The 17,319-nt window shown below is 43.4% G+C and overlaps 2 protein-coding genes across 5 annotated transcripts in view; both read right to left on the bottom strand.

Moving 5' to 3' along the window:
* Nucleotides 1–1,890: 1,890 nt before the first annotated feature.
* Nucleotides 1,891–8,781, bottom strand: LOC115382109 (testis-specific gene A8 protein-like). Of its 2 annotated transcripts, none has more exons than XM_030083774.1 (13): nt 8,559–8,781; nt 6,898–6,939; nt 6,408–6,671; nt 6,194–6,310; nt 6,028–6,096; nt 5,918–5,950; nt 5,826–5,846; nt 5,663–5,734; nt 5,530–5,571; nt 5,017–5,121; nt 4,910–4,934; nt 4,733–4,815; nt 1,891–2,844 (listed from the first exon to the last, which is right to left on the bottom strand). In XM_030083774.1, exons 1-13 carry the CDS (start codon nt 8,641–8,643, stop codon nt 2,834–2,836), a joined length of 969 nt encoding a protein of 322 aa, XP_029939634.1. In that variant the 5' UTR covers nt 8,644–8,781; the 3' UTR covers nt 1,891–2,833. The 2 variants fall into 2 exon arrangements, with proteins under 2 accessions (XP_029939634.1, XP_029939626.1); XM_030083766.1 differs by having other exon boundaries at nt 1,891–2,847; nt 8,559–8,777.
* A 3,818-nt stretch (nt 8,782–12,599) lies between these two features.
* LOC115386132 (serine/threonine-protein phosphatase 2B catalytic subunit alpha isoform) overlaps nt 12,600–17,319 on the bottom strand; it is an 82,749-nt gene continuing 78,029 nt past the window's right edge. For 2 of the 3 annotated variants that reach the window (XM_030088346.1, XM_030088348.1), the window contains 2 exons: nt 16,943–16,972; nt 12,600–13,236 (listed from right to left, as the gene is read on the bottom strand). In XM_030088346.1, the coding sequence (XP_029944206.1) occupies nt 13,019–13,236; nt 16,943–16,972 (248 nt within the window). In that variant the 3' untranslated portion in view covers nt 12,600–13,018. The remainder of the gene's footprint in view (nt 13,237–16,942; nt 16,973–17,319) is intronic. The other variant, XM_030088349.1, reaches the window with a different exon arrangement.

The raw sequence follows: 17,319 nt of genomic DNA, 5'->3' as shown, positions 1-17,319 counted from the left end.
AACACGGGGAGATGGAGAATCGAACGTCACAGTGGATAATGTCATTTGCATAATCATTAAGGCACAAAACGGGTGTTAGGCTCGGCTACCCACAGGAGCGACTCACAAAGGACATTACTTAAACATTGGATATGCAGTGATGTGAATTCTTGCAATTGCAGAGTGATGTCTCTGGGATTTGCATTTTCAGTGAACATCGCTCCCTCTGTCTCTTCTGAACCTAATTTGTGATTATATTGTTGACTTCACTAATGTCTTTTGATTATTATTCTCTCCTGCACCTGAATTCAGGCCAGTTTCCACTAGAAATGATGTAATGTAACTATAACTGAGGAAAACATAGTATATCAATGTGATTGGTCGCATATGTTGAAACATGCATGTTTTCACAGTTGAATCTTTTGCAATAATTATATGTAGATGTTGGCATAATGATGAATTTAAGATGTACAGTGCTGCTCGGGGCTGTTTGCACTGGGAAAATCTCTGTCAGTACCATAAAAAATGCATCCATTTTCTAGGTGTGTCATTTTCATTGATGCAAAATCAACACCATGCAATCTAATTAGCTACTTTTACAAGTATAGTAAGTACTCAGTGCTTTCTATCTGAAGTTATAAGTTTTTCAGGTATTTATTTTCACCTATAAAATAATCACCTATAAATAATGTGCATGCACCAAAAATAATCTGTTAGTCTCCTGAAGGAGTCATTGCTCCTGGAACAAGAGGGCTGCAGTAAACCAGCGATGCTCAGCAGGATCCCGTCTGTGACAAGAGAAAACTTTGACATTTACGTTGACCTTTCGCGGGCCGGGCCCGAGGTACACGTGAAAACTGAAAGGGGAGTAGATATTTGGCTCAAAGAATGACACTAAAGACTGTGAGCGGTTGGAGAAGCTGAGGAAAATGCCTGCCAGGACATCCTGAGTGTAACTCAGCCTCCAGCCGCAGCTGGTGAGCCCTGGCTGTGTGCGGCGGGCGTCCCGCCAGGCGGCTTCCAGAGAAATGCGTCCGCCCGTGAAGCCGCTGCCCCAGGTTCAACTTACAGAGTCCGTCCAAATAACGCTGTTTGTGAATCGAGTCAGAACTGGAGCTCATGAGACTGCGATGGCAAAAACACACGCACTGGAACTGTGGAGTAGCACCGGTCTCGGGTTTGAATCCCAGTTAGCAGATGTGCTGACACACCGGCGGTCGGACGGCGAGAACATTGTGTTACGGAGCTCCTGCAGAGACAACAGAGGGCATTTTTACCCTGGTGCCTAATACCTCACTGCTCTGTTGACAACTTCATGAAACGCACTGCAATAAACACCAGTTTATGAAGTGGAGGCCCAGGCCTCCGCCACATGGCGGCTCCTGGCGCCCTCCAGCGGCCAAATGCTGAGCAACACCAAATCCTGAACCCGGTTTCAGTAAAACCTCCATCATCTGTCATCAAAACTGGGAGCTCTGATTTGACAGAAAGAAGCAAAACAAACCAGTTGTGTTGTGATTTATTGAGGAAACTGACACTGACAGACAAACAAAACACACACACACACACACACACACACACACACACACACACACACATACACATAAAGCAGTTCCAGTGATTTTAAATACAACGATCTGTCAGTTTGTTTTCTTTGCTTGTGCTCCTTTTCTTTTTTGGATTCCAAAGTGGCACTACATAGTTTAAAATAATTTTTTAAAAAGAAAAAGGAAAAAAACAAAACAAAACAGTGAGGTGGAGTGTGATTCTAGGAAAAACGTGAACAGTGATTGATGGATTCCTTCACACATGGGATGAATGTGAGATCAGTGCACAATGCAGAAACCATCTAGACAGAAGACTGAATTTCCTACAATACACAAAGAGGTCAATCTTATTTAAAAGGCACACTAAAAGCTTATGGATGGATTTATTCTAAAATAGAAAAAAAGATGCTGGCAGTGTAAGTTTCTGCATACTGTGGATACGTCGAATGAAACATTTGGATCATCGAAATCAGAAAACAATGACACACATGTAACATCATCTACCTTTTCTGCACTAATTGTATCATTTTAATGCTGCTTTATTTCGCTTAAATCCAGCTTTTAAAATGTTGAAGTGAGGTTATTAATAGATTTATACTCCACTGATTTACCGTAATCCTGATTTCTTTAAAAAGTTGAAGAGATAAATCCATGCATCCCCCTGAGCTTCCCTGCTGCTGATCATCACAGAAGAAACAATGCAGATCAAAAAATTACCACAAATGAAATGTCTTTTACATTATTTCTTGGAATTTAGAGGGAAAAAAAATCTGATTTTCATCATCAATGTCAAAATCTTAACATAGAAAAATGTCAAATTCAGGTTTCTTTCTTCCAGTTTAATCTTGGAATTCAACAGTTTCATGAAACTTTTGTTTGTTTTCAGAAATCCTCGGTGAGGAAAAATGCCTGTTTGCGTCAAAGTAAAAAAAGAACAATCTGTTAAAAGTACAAGCTGGTATTAGGGGTTTTGGATAAATGGACATATTTCAGGTTCAGAAATGTTAACATTAAAATAATCCACAGTTTGCAAAAGCCTATAAAGCATAATTTTTTGCAGACTGGACTGGTTATGAAGAGCTGAGCAGCTCCCAGAAACTTCACACTCATTTCCTGACTGAACTGCTTTCAGGGGAAGAGGTATCAAAAACACTGTTCAACATTAGCTTGTTGAAAATGAATAAAATTACACCAAATTCAAAAAAACTTAATAAAAAAAAAACAACATAGCACTCAGTTGCCTCAAACCATCAGGGCGGGCGACAGCTGGAACTCATCCTCTTCTTCATGTCACTGCACTTTGGTTTTTATCTGGCAGCCGCTGAAATGCAAATAAAAAAAAAAAAGAAAAGAGGAATAAAACAGTGCAAAACAGAATTTTCAGAAGATCCTCTCTAGTTGTTTGCCATTAATGTTCTTCAATATTGACTCAGATCTGAAATGTCAGGTCAGTTTTTGAAGGAGAACTTTCACCTCTCACACTTAATAAAAAGCAATGATTAACTCAAAAACTCACAACACACTCTTTACCTTGTACAAAGTAGCATATTGTTTATTTTTTTTAAATCATCCTGTGAAGCTGAATGGGTTTATTGGCAAGTGCTCATCAGAAGTTTTTAACTTATTTTGTTAATTTAATCTGTCTGCATTCAACATTTTTCAACATTCAATTATAAATGTTTTTGTTTTGATAAAGTAACATTATTTTTGTCTGTATTTATTCACAAAAAAAGTAAGATTGCATCAGTGTTTCATCCATGGGTCTTAAAGTCATTAATGGTGTGCCACAAGGTTCTGTCTTGGGACCCTTTATATATATATATGTGTGTGTGTGTGTGTGTATATATATATATATATATATATATATATATATATATATATATATATATATATATATATATATATATATATATATATATATATATATATATATATATTATAGATATAGATATATATATCTATATATATAGATACATATATAGATATAGATAGATAGATAGATAGATAGATATAGATATATATATAAATATATAGTTTTTTTATTTTACTCTATCATACAAATATTTTAGCTCTTCTTTTTACTAGTGACACTGTTTTTGTGTGTGCTGTTTGTGTTCATACTGTTGCCCTGACTTTTGGAGCAATCACAAGATGAATTTAACATCACCCAGTCACAACTGGAAGAACGCAGATTTCTGTTAAAGGCTAATTTCATGCTGTCATTCAAAACAAAATGCCTTCCTCATTCTGTGCTGTAGCTTCAGAGGGTTTTTAAGTCTCTTCTCTCTGAAGATGAATCGTGTTTGCTTTTCTTGTTGCTTGGAAACAGCTTGTTTTTCCCACCTCCTTTAAAAACCATTTGCTCCAAATTCTCTCAGGGTAAACTGAATGAAGGCTCTTGTTTCTAATTATCTCTGTTAAACATTGAATATGGCACTTTGTGATGTACGTCCTTGTGTTTTTTTTCCTGTCACCTTATGTAAGTGTGACTCCAGCTGATGATTTGAGCCTCTACAGTTGTTTGCTGTTTGGTCTCTGGGGATAATTAATTGCCCGCTGCTGACGTAGATGATGAGCGATACCCGGCCGTGTTTCATCTAGATACCGCGCGGTGTTTAGGAGTAAAGCGTTTCCCAGTCAGATAAGAAATTTCATAGCCGCGATCCAAAGAAACGCAGCCGTCTGTAACAACATAAACGCTTTTTTTTTTTTTTTTTTTTTCCCCTCGGTGAAATTCCTCAAGCATGACTCCATTTCCCTGGCAGCTCCTTCCTGATAGGAGGGAGGAGGGTGGGGCGGCCGGTGCCCAGATGGGGCGCTCGGTGCGTGCACGGCCCACGCATGCGCACGTAGCCACCACCACCACCACCACCACCACCCCTCCCCTCCTCTGCCTCCGAGTGTCTGACATTTACGGGCCGCACAATAGCGCCCGTCCAAAATAATCTGTGTTTATGTTAGGAAGTCCCTATCTTTCGGGCCCGGCTGCTTGTCAGAGGGCGGGGACACCAAATCACAGGAAACACCTTCAGTTGCCCGGCGAAGAACCCAAAACCCGTACAGTACAATGAGATATTAAAAGCAGTGTGTGTGTGTGTGTGTGTGTGTGTGTGTAGAAAACAGCCTCACCAGTCCATGAAGGCATGCACAAACAGAAGGAGCTTGGAAGGAAGTGGTCACAGGAAATAGAGGAGAAGGCCGCTCACCATTTTCCTCTCCGCCTGACGACTTGACTCCGAGGAGCATGACGCCATCTTTGGTGCTTTCTGGTCGGCTCTGGAAGGACGCGCTGTGGAGACACGAAAGGGAAACGGGTGACCGGTTGGCTCGTTCGCTCACGGGCCGTCAAGACGTGACCCAAACCCTCCGGGCGTCGGACTCACTTCTCGGTCCCGGTGTCGAGGGTTTCTGCGGGAGAGAAGGGATAAAGGTCAAGATGGGAAACGGCGCGGGATCGAGCTAAAGCCGCGTCAGGGTTCGCGCCTCCGACCTGTGTGGTCGTGGACTTTCTTGGATTTGAACTTGATCACGATGGCGGCGGCGGCTACCACCAGGAAGATCGGCAGCAGGATCAGCCACAGCCTTTTGTCAGAGGCTGGAATCAAAGATTAAAAAAATCACAGTCACTACACATACAGGAACTTTAGATCCACCGTCAGCCAGTCTAAATCAGTGTTAAAAACCTTTCGAACACAACTATTGAAACATTTGTATGCAATTTTCAACCCTTGATTGTGTTTCTTGCTGGAGTGGCAGCAGCTCAGGCGCTTCAGCATGACAGCAACACTGAGGGGAGTTAGTGGAAACATGCTGAAAGCTGCAGAAATCATGTGATCAAAGGAGCACGAAAGCACTGACAGAAAGAACTGTGTTGTTATTTTCATTTTTTGATTATTTAAACTATAATTTTTTTTCAAAACAGTGGTGGGTCAGAGGTCATTCTTAGGGAAGCGAGTCTGTAGTTTGAATCCAGTATGTATCTAACTGTTGCGGTTCACGTCACCTGATTTGGGTGGAGCTTTCTCCTCACTGTTTGGCTGGGAACCTTCAAACACAACAACAACAACAACAACGACTGTTTGTCTCTGAACAGCAGCAAAACAGCATCCGTCAGGCATCACTGGTCTGTAACTCACCGGCTCCTTTCTCTGCTGGCTGGCCTCCCTCGGCCACGGACATCCCTGGAGGCGGCTGCGTCTGCTGTGAGTCTGAATTGAAAGAAAGTCATGAGTTCATGAAAAAAAAAAAAAAAAAAAAAAATCCATCAGTAAAGAATGAAAAGACGTTCTCTTACTGTACCTGAGCCAAGAGGACCTGCACCTGCGGACGACAGAGATCAGCCTGTTTTCGAGCTTTTCATGAGAGCGAGGAGCGCTTCGTTCTGTACGTACCTGCGTTCTGTTTTTCGGTGCTTCCATTGGCTCCTGACGGAGAGAAAGCCAAGATCAGCCTTTTGAATCAACCTCGAGGTGGAGAGACGTTATTGAGATGAATGCCTCACCTGGAGGGCCCTGTGTGTCCGGGACCACTGTGTTCTGGCCTGGACGATGAGCTCGGGGGTCCAGACCGCCTGCTCTCAAAGATAACACAACAAATAAAGAGAGCCAAATAACGAATAAAAGAAAGCTGGAGTGGAAAAGCATGAATGAGAATGAGAAAAGTCTCACTTTTGGTGGGTGTGTGCGAGGGGTTGGGAGGAGCGGTGGGTCTCTGCGGCTGTGTGGACGGCTGAGGAGGTGGCGGTGGAGCGGCCACTGTTTGCGTGGATGGAGGAACACTTTTTTCTAAAACAAAAGACAAAAAAAAAAAATCACTTTTTTTTTATCTTCCTCCAATGCGAATGAATCAGCATCAGGAGTAAAGACTGAGATGTCCACTCACTGTCCCCAGCGGTGGTCGGTTTGTCCTGGGAAGCAGTGAGAGCAGGGCGGACTGTGGAGGCAGCTGCTGGAGCTGCTGAAGCTGCTGGAGTTGCTGGAGCTGCTGGAGCTGCTGGAGCTGTTCCTGATGCTGCTGTTGCTGCTGCTGCTGCTGCTGCTGTTGCTGCTGCTGCTGCTGCTGCTGTTGCTGCTGCCACTCCTGGTGCTGCTGCTCTTCCTGCCACTGCTGTTGTTTCACCTGGTACAGGCGCTGTCTGTGTTCCCACTGAATAAAGAGAGAAATCAACTCAGCAGCACCAAGAAGACAGACATGACCTCACACTCCTCACCACTGATCTCCATTTGCGGCATTTTAGCAGTTGTAAAATTTTGAATACTTTATAATTTTGGCACCTGAAGCACACCCAGTCTTCAGTTCGTGAACAGAAAGCCCGATTTTAGATCAGGAATTAAATATCTGAGTGAAGAATCCACAGCCTTCTCTCTCTCACCTACTGACTTGGCAGTTCCTGCTGGTGTCTGCGTCGGATCATCTGGAAACACGAAGCGGAAAACACACCTGAGTTTTACCGAGACAAGAAACGGCCTGAAACCAGAGCACTGACGAGTTCTCTCTAAATATTGCATTGATTTATACACATTCTGTGCAGACAGGGCATCCGTCTATTTTGGGTTTTTGCGTTATTCCTGTTTGGTCGGCGTCTGAGAGGACGGCCAGTGTCAGACTGGGGCAGAAGAAGGCTGCGGTGGCGTGAGAGGCTGGATTTCCTCTGCTCCGTGTGTGAAGCTGCATCCTGTCCCTCACAAACAATTGTTGTCCCTCGCCAGGCTTCCTGTCTTCACTGATTTCAGACAGCGTATTTCACACCAGACGATTTCTGCTCCGTCTGGATTTATGAGCCTGTTCAGGAAGGGGAAGGAGCTCCTCTGGCCTCGGCTGGTTTTATCAGCTCCGGCCTGCAGCCCCTCCGACTGTAACGTCTGAAACACTTTTTATCATCAAAACCTCTCAGATCAGGCAAATGTGAAGAGTCGGGGTCATTTGTTGGCCTAAAGGTTACAGGAGTGAGTCAAATGCGATTAGCATTACGGATCAGTAGTACCAGTTGTTGCCACTAGAGGGAGCAGTGGGGCGCTGTCGCATTTAAAGAGCAGATACTGAAACTTAAAAGAAGATCATTCCATTGTGAGATTTTAGAATAAATCAAACTAAAATAGTATTACATTTCTTTAAGTCTTTAAAGTGATTTCAGTGAAACTTCAAACAAACAAAAAGCCTTTATGAGCCTCTTCCTGTCAGATTTTATTAGCTTAGAAAGCAGACGTTCTTTGGTCTTTTGAAAAAAAGCTGGTTCTACAATAAAGACTGAAATTTTAAGAAATCTGCATATTTTCATGCGTTGATGAGATTAAAGCACTGAAAAGTAGAATTTAATGAACTTTGGAAAAAAGTACAAGGCAAACAAACTGGTGAAACTTCCAAGAAAGCAATGCTGATATCGTCACTTTTACAAACATAAAGGCTAATTTTATATACCAGATATCTGATCAATCAGGCTCCAGCCACGACCCTCCAGGTCCCACTGGAGGTCATGTGTCTCTGAGACTCCAGGACTTCTTTTTATGTGTTCTGGAAACAGGCTGCTGGAGGCTGTTTCCTCCACATGTTTACAGCCAGAGAGCTGAGATGTTTGGGTCTCAGGACAATAAGCCGTTGTCCCCGTGAGGGAGGGGGCCGCTCGGTTCCCACCGGCCGGCTATCTGCCGTCAGATCACCTCTCTGCTCAGGACGGGTCACTGGAAAGTCGTTTCCAGGACCCTGAACGATCAAGACCCAACCAGACCCTTTTTTCTGCTTTAAACAACAAACATTTGCTGCTCTTTCACATAAATGAAGATCTTATTGCATTGATAGTGAAAACGAAGTGGTTTTCCTGGTGCAGGAAGCTGAAGATGGACACACACAACTTATCTCATACCTAGTATGTATTACAGATCACAGTACCAAAGAAAACCTTAAACACGTACGGAAAAATAAACACATGACAAGTCGTCCTCGAGCGGTTGGTGGAAAGAGTTTCAGGTTTCAGACAGACTCAGTTGTTTTAAGAAGTGAGAAAAGTTGGCCAGATGTGAACGAGCCTCTTCTTACCTGAGCTGAGGACATGAAGAGGCGTGAGCAGGACCAGGACCAGGACCAGGACCGGGACCGGGGCCGGGACCCGGGCAGACTTCATGGTGGACGCTGACTCTTCTGGCTTGCGGTGGAGAAAGGTGTCCGAGCTTCAGGCCAGCTCTCCGGCTGCTCCTGCTTATTTTGGCACTTCCTTTAGATAAAGGATGGGGGGGAGGCGGGAATACGCTGGCTTCCCATTCCTGACGTAGAGTGGGTGGACGTGGAGACTAACACCACACGGCCACTCTGTACGAACCTGAGTTTGACTCCCAACACTGATTTATTAGACTGACGCCGCTCAGCAGGAGGCATCTGGGATCAGCCACATGGATCAGATCATTCAGACTGAATTTAAAGAAAGTTTTTATTGAAGAACAGCACGTAAACGATTACATAACATCAACAAGTCTGTTAAGATCAGGGATGCTTGTTGTTTCAGGAGCCTCACCCAATAAGAAACACACACACACACACACACACACACACTGAGCGATACCATCACAGAATGGCAGCTTGTTTTTGCTAAATAATGACTGGAACCGATGACAAAGACCTGACAACCCGAGGGAGAAGCTCAAATACCAGGCGTGACGTCCCGCCACTGTTCCCGCCTAACAATGGCTTCACGGCACGTGGAGATAAACCGGCAGCCGCTAGCGGCACGCTGACGCTAGCGCGTCCAGACAGGTGGACGTGGACGTCTGAGTGGAACATCTCGTTCTTTTCAGAAAGGACTGAGGCTTCCCTGCAGAGTAAATGTGACACAAGAAGAGGCTTTTGAGCCGAGATCACGAGCTTCACGGCCCGTTTCACTGCTCGCATCGTCCCAAACCCGCGCGCCTGTTTTTGGTTGACCCTCCCAAAAAAACAGGATGTCAGAGTTTACTTCCTCTCACTGGAGCATTGTGTTCGATTCCAGCGGAGCCACAAAGACACTTCACAGGCCAAGGGCAAGAAAAAGAGCGATTCCCATTGCAGCGAATGCAGGAAAACATATAAAATCAGAGGATGAAGCAGCGACGGATTGATGGTACTGACAATTTCGGAGAGAAACTGTTGAGACATGATCGTGTTGAACAGTGTTGCACTGAAAAAAAACGTTTGGAGGATGAACTTTTCGCTGTTTTTTCCTGGATCAGCTGCTGTATTTGGTGTGATTCAGTCCTGTCCTGCAGACGTACATAAAGCTTTTCTACAAGGGGAAGCAATTTGAGACAAAATCTCTACAGGTGTGTCCAACATATGGCCAAGAACTGGCCTGCAAGGCTTTACAGTGGCTAGATGATGTTGCAAAAATGTAAAAAAGAAAAGTCAACAGTAATGATTGTTCCTCGTTCGTCCACTGGGAGGCGCTCTGTTTCTGTATGACACTGGGGAGCAGTGTGGATGGTCATTTGACACTCTGTGCAATTTCTACAACAACCATGAGGTTTTTAAAGTTACCTCGAAGCAAAACTACTGCTTTTACAAGTAAGGAGCTCCTGAAAGTATGAATAACTTCTTGAAACAGGGCTGTTGAACACTGTTTAGTTCAAGGGCCACACACGACCCGAGTAATAAGAGCCAAGATGACTTTTCAGTTTAAATGTTAGTTTTTCTGTGTTTTGGTGCAGAGTATAGGTGATGAAAATGGCTATATTTTCACAAAATCAAACAATTACATTGGAAAATGTCATTTAATTTCATTTATTACTTTATTTGAATGGGACAATGCATATTAATGAACAGGCATCAGTGCTGTGAATATGCCGGATTTTAGCTCAAGGCTAATTTCCATCCGTAGTCCCATGAGGTAAAAACACACCACCAAGACAAGAACATACAGGAGACATGACAAAATGCACACAATGACAACATTCTCAACAAAAAGCCAATTTTTGTACCTTCAGGCACAAAATAGTGTTTTTAGTTTTACTTCCAAGTTTTTGCTTGTGTTAAATAGTGCATCTATCTTTTGATTGTTCGAATGTTACACAACAGTTTCACCTGAACTATATGATCAGACCAGATGTTCAGTTCTGCCTCTCAAAGCAGAACCATAATGGAAATTTTCATTCACTAGTTGAAAACATAATTATAGCTGTAACTATATTAATCTGTTTTCTCCTTGCTGGACATACGGAGTGTGTGAAGGATAAACAGATTCGTCCTGCAGATCCCTCGCCCTCGTGCACGCTCGGTTCCTCCTGTTTAATCAACCAGGTCAGTGAAGTTGATAAAGAGGAAACACCTTTTCCTCAGAACTGCCAAATAGCAATTTCCCATCTTCAGTGCCAACATTTCCTCTTGGATGAAAGTGCAGATAAGGAGGCATAAACATGTGCGAAGGAGTGAAATTGTGGAAAGAGATGTATGGAGGAGCGGCGGAGATGACTGGAGGAGTGTTAGAGTGTGATGGCGTGTGTGTGTGTGTGTGTGTGTTTTCTCTCCTGGAATATTGCTCCTCTGGTGTTTCTATTGTTCAGCTCTTCGGGCTCCTGAGTGTTTTGAATTATGAAGGATTTGCTTCCTGTAACATGACTGAAAAACACAGGCCGGGATGTATTGGATGTTGTTTGGAAAGAGTTGCCTATTTGCAGATGAACACACACACACACACACACACACGCACAAACCAGGAACAAAAAGAATTAGTCAAATCCCTTCAGATTGGCTTTAACTTCAAAGTCTTTTCCGTTTGGTCCCCACAACGTTGGCAGTCCTCATGAAATGACACTCATGTCCCCACAAGGATAGCAACACCAACACAAACACACACGAGAGAGTTTAATTTCAAGTTGAAATTCATGCACATTTTTATTGAACAGTTATATAAAATACTTTTCATAGTTGCAAGTGCATGCCTCATCTGCCAACAGTTTTGAAGTTAAATTACAAAAGCAAGGCTTCATGTCGTGTAGTGAATTACTTGGGCACTTAAGCAGTTCTTAAAAAAGATCTAAGTATTTTTTTTTTCTTCTTCTTCTGGTTTCATCTTAAAGTATTGAGCAGTATCAAACCTGTAACTGATATACAAAGCAGAGTTCCAAATAATGAGTCAGAATAAGAATCAAATTACACGTTCTGTGGCACATTTACAAAACGAAACCGATTCACCGGGTAATATGACACAAACAGCTAAATCATGCATTTTTGGAGATCCACATGTAACCACACACACACACACACACACACACGCACACGCACACGCACACACACACACCTCACGAGAACTGTCAAACATGCTTTAAGTCGGACTGTGTGCACTTACAAGCGCAGGTTAAAAATATGATTTCTCATCCGTCTTAGATCGATAAATGCTTCAATTACAAAAGAAGTTGAAGGCATAGAGCGTCATGGTGGTAAATTGAAAGTATGCAGGTATACATTTTCCAGTATATGTTCACTAAAGCGCAATATATTTCAAAACAGGCCTCCACAGCCACGGTATTCAGATTTTCTATTTCCTTTCTTTGATTTTTATAAAACATGCATAGGCAGACACTTTTAAGTTTATTGTATTTCTTTCTTTTTTTTTTTATACACAATATAGGTTTCTCTATTTTTACTTTGTTCGCAATACTTAAAAAGAGAGAAAAGAAAAAACTTTTTTAACACTCAATTCCAGCAAGCCACGATAAATCTAAACCCGCCCCGCCCGTCCAAAAGAGACAAAAAATAAACATATCTGCAAATGATAGATAGGTAAAGTGTAAATTCCAGTTATGAAACTCAAGAAAATAGGTATTCATTACCGAGTTATTTAGCCATTATACAGAGAGAGAAAAAAAAAAAAATCAGGTCAAAGCACACACCAAAAGAACCTGAGGTAAGCAGAATATGTACAAAACCATAAAACGTTCCATTATTTGGCATTTCGACAACATTGCAACATTCTTTTTAAGACTGCCTAATTAATCTGAGCTATTTTATAAGAGTAGCAAAACAAAACAAAAAAAAAGTTATCAATAAATAGTCCTTATTTAGTTTGTACACCCTTATATGTTAAAAACATGATCTCATGTTCTGTCCTTGTTGTTGTTTTTTTTTTTTTCCTTTTTTTTCTTTTTTTTAGTGCTGTGTTTTTGTAAACGTACGATAGTTAGTAAGAAGTTACACGACTTAAGGTGAGCAAAGGGTCGTTTCGGGAAAAACAAATAAAAGAAGGAAAATAAGTCGACTTTTAACACCCCTCCCCCTCCTCCTCCTCCTCCTCCTCCTCCTCCTCCTCCTCCTCCTCTCTGGGTCATGCTGGGATGTGACACCCCCCTCCACCCCCTTTTCGGAATCGTGGCAATAACTTAGCAGATCGGACTAATAATTTGAAGACATACCCAGCGACTAGCGGCCGAGACGCCGCTCAACCCCTCCTCCTCCTCCTCCTCCTCCCACCCCCACCTCTCCCTTTCCCCCTCTCGGGGTTATGAACGCTGGACGTCAGCCCCGCCGGGCCCCCTTCACTGGATGCTGCTGCTGCCGCCGCCGCCGCCGCCGCTGGTGCCGCCCTTGGCGTCCGTGCCGTTGGTCTCCGAGGACAGCGCCTTGTTGAGCGAGTTGAGGCTGGCGTCGGAGGGCAGCGCGTCCCGCCGCGGCGGCATGCGCTCGTTGATGCGGTCCAGGCCCTTGGCCTCCTCGAAGCTGGTGATCTTGTGCTGCGGCGAGAAGCCTTTGATGGCTGTTGACACGCAGAGAGAGAGAGGAAGAGGAGGAGGAGGAGAAGAAGAAGAAGAAGAAGAAGAAGGAGGGGAGAAAACGGGGCCAGTGAGGAAGAGGATTTCACAGAGAGAGACAAGAGCGAGAGGGGCTTTAGATGACTGAGAAAAACAAAAAAAAGGAGAAGGGTCACACTTGCTCACATTTGGCCGCACGACATCGCATTTGGTTTGAACTTTGTTTGATCTGATGGGAAGAGTCGAGTCGTGTTTGGTGTAACTGCCCAGAGAAGTGAATTTCCCAAAGTGTAAGCATGATGTGACAACAATCTGTCCTAACTGCAACTTTTTAACGGCTGGACAGCAGCATATGTCGAACATATGAGCAGCTGCTACCATACAATTTAAGAGAAAAGACACCACATTTAGACAATTTTTTTTTTTTTTTTTGTCAACATATTGTAGCCGGACAGACAAAAGGATTCAGTAATCCTTCTAGATCTAAATATAGAGAACGCCGCCGGCGTCAGGGTCCACGGGTTTTCACTGTGCCGTCAATCAGGCCGGGCTTTACCTGTTCTGAACTCACGGTGCGCCGTGAGAAACGACGCTGCTGCTGCTTCACAACGCCTGAGCGTCGATTACTGTTAAAATTTGAAACACTATGTCGGCGCAGGCACGTGGGGGAAACACCCGAGGACCCCGAACGTCCAGACGGGCCCGTCACATCACAGCTTAGAACGACAAAAACGAAACAAAACAAAAAGAGGAGGAAGAGGAGGAGGAGGAGGAGGAGGAGGAGGAGGAGGAGGATGATCCAAGAGACAAGAAATGATAATAAAAACAAGAAGAAGGGGAGTTAAAGGAATACAGAAAACACTGGAGTGGAGCCCACTGAGACATTCACTTCCACAAAATAGAACCACGTTGAGACTGAGCTCACGTACAGAGACACTACAGAGGTACTCGGGGTGCTAACCACTTGTTTAGTCTGCTTGGAGCATGCAGCAATTCGAGGGGGGGGGGGGTTTGCCTGGAATGATGAGAGATGGACGTCACAACAGGACTAAAGACGAAACTGAACCGTTTCAACTGAACCGAACATTGGGAGTAAATATAATACCTCTGAATTCTAATGGGTCTGAGCTGGAACAGTAAGGAGACACAAGTATTACAGTTTCTACTTGTCTCATTTTATCAGACTTTAAAAATATCAGTATTGGCTATTTTACAAGACAACTGGTGAAATTAATTACTGTTAAAATGAAAAATCATCTATTCTTTACAATGAATTCATGACAAAAACAATAAATATAAGACGATATCCGCGGTTTAATTATTCTACCGTTTTCATTTTAATCAATTGTCATTTTAACCGGCTTCATCACACTGCAAAAAAAGGGGGTAAAACACAAAATATCAACACTAAATTAAAGAAAATTACTCTTAAAACTAGTGTAATTATCCATCCATGCAGCAAGTAAATTTGACTTAAAAAGAGATCTTGGAATAAGAATTTTAAATAAGTCTCGAAATAAGTCTCTCGATCTTAAATTTATCTTAAATCAAGAGGGATGAGACATTTTGAGTAGAAGTAACGCCAAAAAGTACAATGAATATACAAATTTTATTCTAGGATTGAAATATTCAGTTGTATAAAAGAGTAAGTAAATACTTCATTATTCGGCTTGGCCTCGGGCGCACGGCGTCCTGTAACTGTTGTTACTTCCACCTCTCATCTGAACTGAGGGTCCGGATGGAAATAAAACACCGTGATTGCAAAGATGACCCTTTGCGATGGGGGTGGCGGGGTGGGGGTGGGGGGGGGTGGAGGGAGAAGGGCGGGGTCGTTATTTCAACAGGGCGAATCGGGGAGTCGGGGAGGGGGGCGCGATGGCCTGGCGTGGTTGTGTTTGCTGCATAGCACAGGTCAGACACAGGTTATTAGCAGCTCACAGGAAAGAACACGACAGCAGGGCCACAGAGGATCCACATGGAGAGAGGGAGAAGCGGAGAAGTGTCTCGACACTACAATGGACTGTCCTCTGTGGGGCTGGAGAGGAAGTACTGCACAGTTTCAACGTAAATAGCAGCTGGCAGACTACTATTTAGCTCGCAGTTGAGGTTGTTCTTGCGCCAAAGGCGATGCAAGTCATTGCAAGTCGTTATTCGTTATTCTTGTTGTTGTTTTTTTTTTTTTTTTTCCTTTTTGGGAAGGGGCGGGGCATCCAATTTGGATTTCAAAAAACCAATTCGTATGAAAGTCTGCAGCGGACTGGAGTGTAGCTATGGGAATGCAACAGCAACAACAATGCACAACTGCTTTGGCTGTTTCAAAGGGGAAAACCCACCAGAAGCTTTCATAGCAAGACTTCATTGGAGTGTGTGAGGGCACAGCAGGGCGGCCCACTGCTTCTTCACCGCAATCACATTCATCTGCATGGACTGAGACTCTGTGTGTGTGTGTGTGTAAGTGTGCATCCTATTTTTTTGGACAGTTGTTAAATATCACTGTGTCTGTCATTAATTCCACTACTGCAGGCAATTCGCAGCCATGTTACTGAATATTGTTACATAATTCACTTTAAGAGAACAAAGTTACTTTTTTTTTTTAATTTAGGATTCGTACTAAATAACCTGTAACAGGATCTGATCCACATGAATTATTTCTCCTCATCTTGTCTTTGTTCTTTTGATCAAACGTGTGTCTGCAGCTCCCACCGGAAGGCTTCAGAAGTGGGGCAGTTCACGTCTTTGTTGTTTTTTATTAATTTTTCATACTTATTTGTGCTTTTGACTTCTAGTTTGTTGCCACTAGGTTCAATGTAACGCTGAAATAGATCACAGTCAACACAATCAGCTGAAATCTGTCTGACTGACATGCAGAGTGTGTAATTTATCAGTTTGTTTATTTGCATTTAGTGAATGAATTTGAATTTGCAGCCCTACGAATGCATGAAAAGTAAGAATTTGTGTTTAGTGGATAGTTTATTAGTTGCATCAATGCCTTTGGAATCAATCTAACTTATGAACCAATTGGTGACAGTTTAGTTAGAATAAGATAAAATGACGTACGTGTGTATGTGGCTACGTATCTTTGACAAAAGAGCTAACGTGAGCGTGGTGGGCTTGTTTTTAATCATGAAGCGAGCTGTAAAATGTAAAAACCAGGCTCTGAGGGCCTTTAAGGACACGGCGCTGTGGTGTCTGCTGCTTCCAGATGACCTGATGCTACCCGTGTCTTTACACCTCCTACGTTGTGCGAGTGTGAACGTGCGAGTTTCATTAAGTGTGAAAGGTGCCGTTCCGGTGTCGCTGATGTTGTGCAGACGAAGCCACCAGCGGGTGAACTTTGCATGCAAATTTCGTGTCGACTTGGAGAAAACGGCGTCCGTGGACTGAATGGTGAGGGGCCCTGAGACCTGTGAAACGGCGCGAGCGGCCTTTGCTCTGCGCTCACTCAAAAAATCACAGCCCGACCTCTGTGATTATGAAATCTGTGCTATGAAATGCGTTCCCCTTTAAAACGTGTGACCACAGGTTTTTTTTTTTCTTTTATTCCTAACTTACTTACTTCTTTTTCCTCTCTGTTAATAACTATGCCACATTTTGTTAGCCCAAACACCCAACACACTCTATTCAAGCACCAGCGAGATGGATGAAAACCCAGCGGAGCCCCCTGTCTATTGCCATGAGAAGCAACAGAAGAGGGCGGCCAGACCCATTTACCTTCGTCAGCCTCAATGGCCTCAATAGTAGCTGAAGAGAAGAAGAGGGGGGTTGCAAAATGAATGAGAGAAGTGAGCAGAGGAGTTCAGTTTGTCCCAGGAACAAGTCAATGAGCAGCAAAGACAGCCGAGGTTAAAACGTCATCTCCACATTTTCTTTTTTTTTTTTTTCATGACAAAGGACACGTGGACGTGACGAAAAGGGGGGGGGGGGGGGGGGGGGGGGGGGGGGAGGGGAGGAGACATGAGCCTTCGCTTTTCGATGAGTGTCCAGGTCTGTGAAAGGGGAAAGGTGACAAACGAATTTCTTTGGGTCTTTCCAGGTACTTTGACGGATGTTCCAAAAAAAACAAAACAAAAAAAAACCAAAAAACAAAA

Source organism: Salarias fasciatus, chromosome 3 (assembly GCF_902148845.1).
Source record: "Salarias fasciatus chromosome 3, fSalaFa1.1, whole genome shotgun sequence".
Lineage (NCBI taxonomy): Eukaryota > Metazoa > Chordata > Actinopteri > Blenniiformes > Blenniidae > Salarias > Salarias fasciatus.
The sequence above is the reverse complement of the archived record's forward strand: the minus strand, read 5'-3'. Positions and strand labels throughout refer to the sequence as shown.

Excerpts from the sequence above, each read along its gene's own strand:
- LOC115382109 (XM_030083766.1), bottom strand. The coding sequence starts at position 8,643 with ATGAAGTCTGCCCGGGTCCCGGCCCCGGTCCCGGTCCTGGTCCTGGTC. Across the intron at positions 5,847-5,917 it reads CACCGAAAAACAGAACGCAG|GTGCAGGTCCTCTTGGCTCA; the intron begins GTACGTACAGAA and ends TGTCGTCCGCAG. Across the intron at positions 5,735-5,825 it reads TGCAGGTCCTCTTGGCTCAG|ACTCACAGCAGACGCAGCCG; the intron begins GTACAGTAAGAG and ends CTTTCAATTCAG.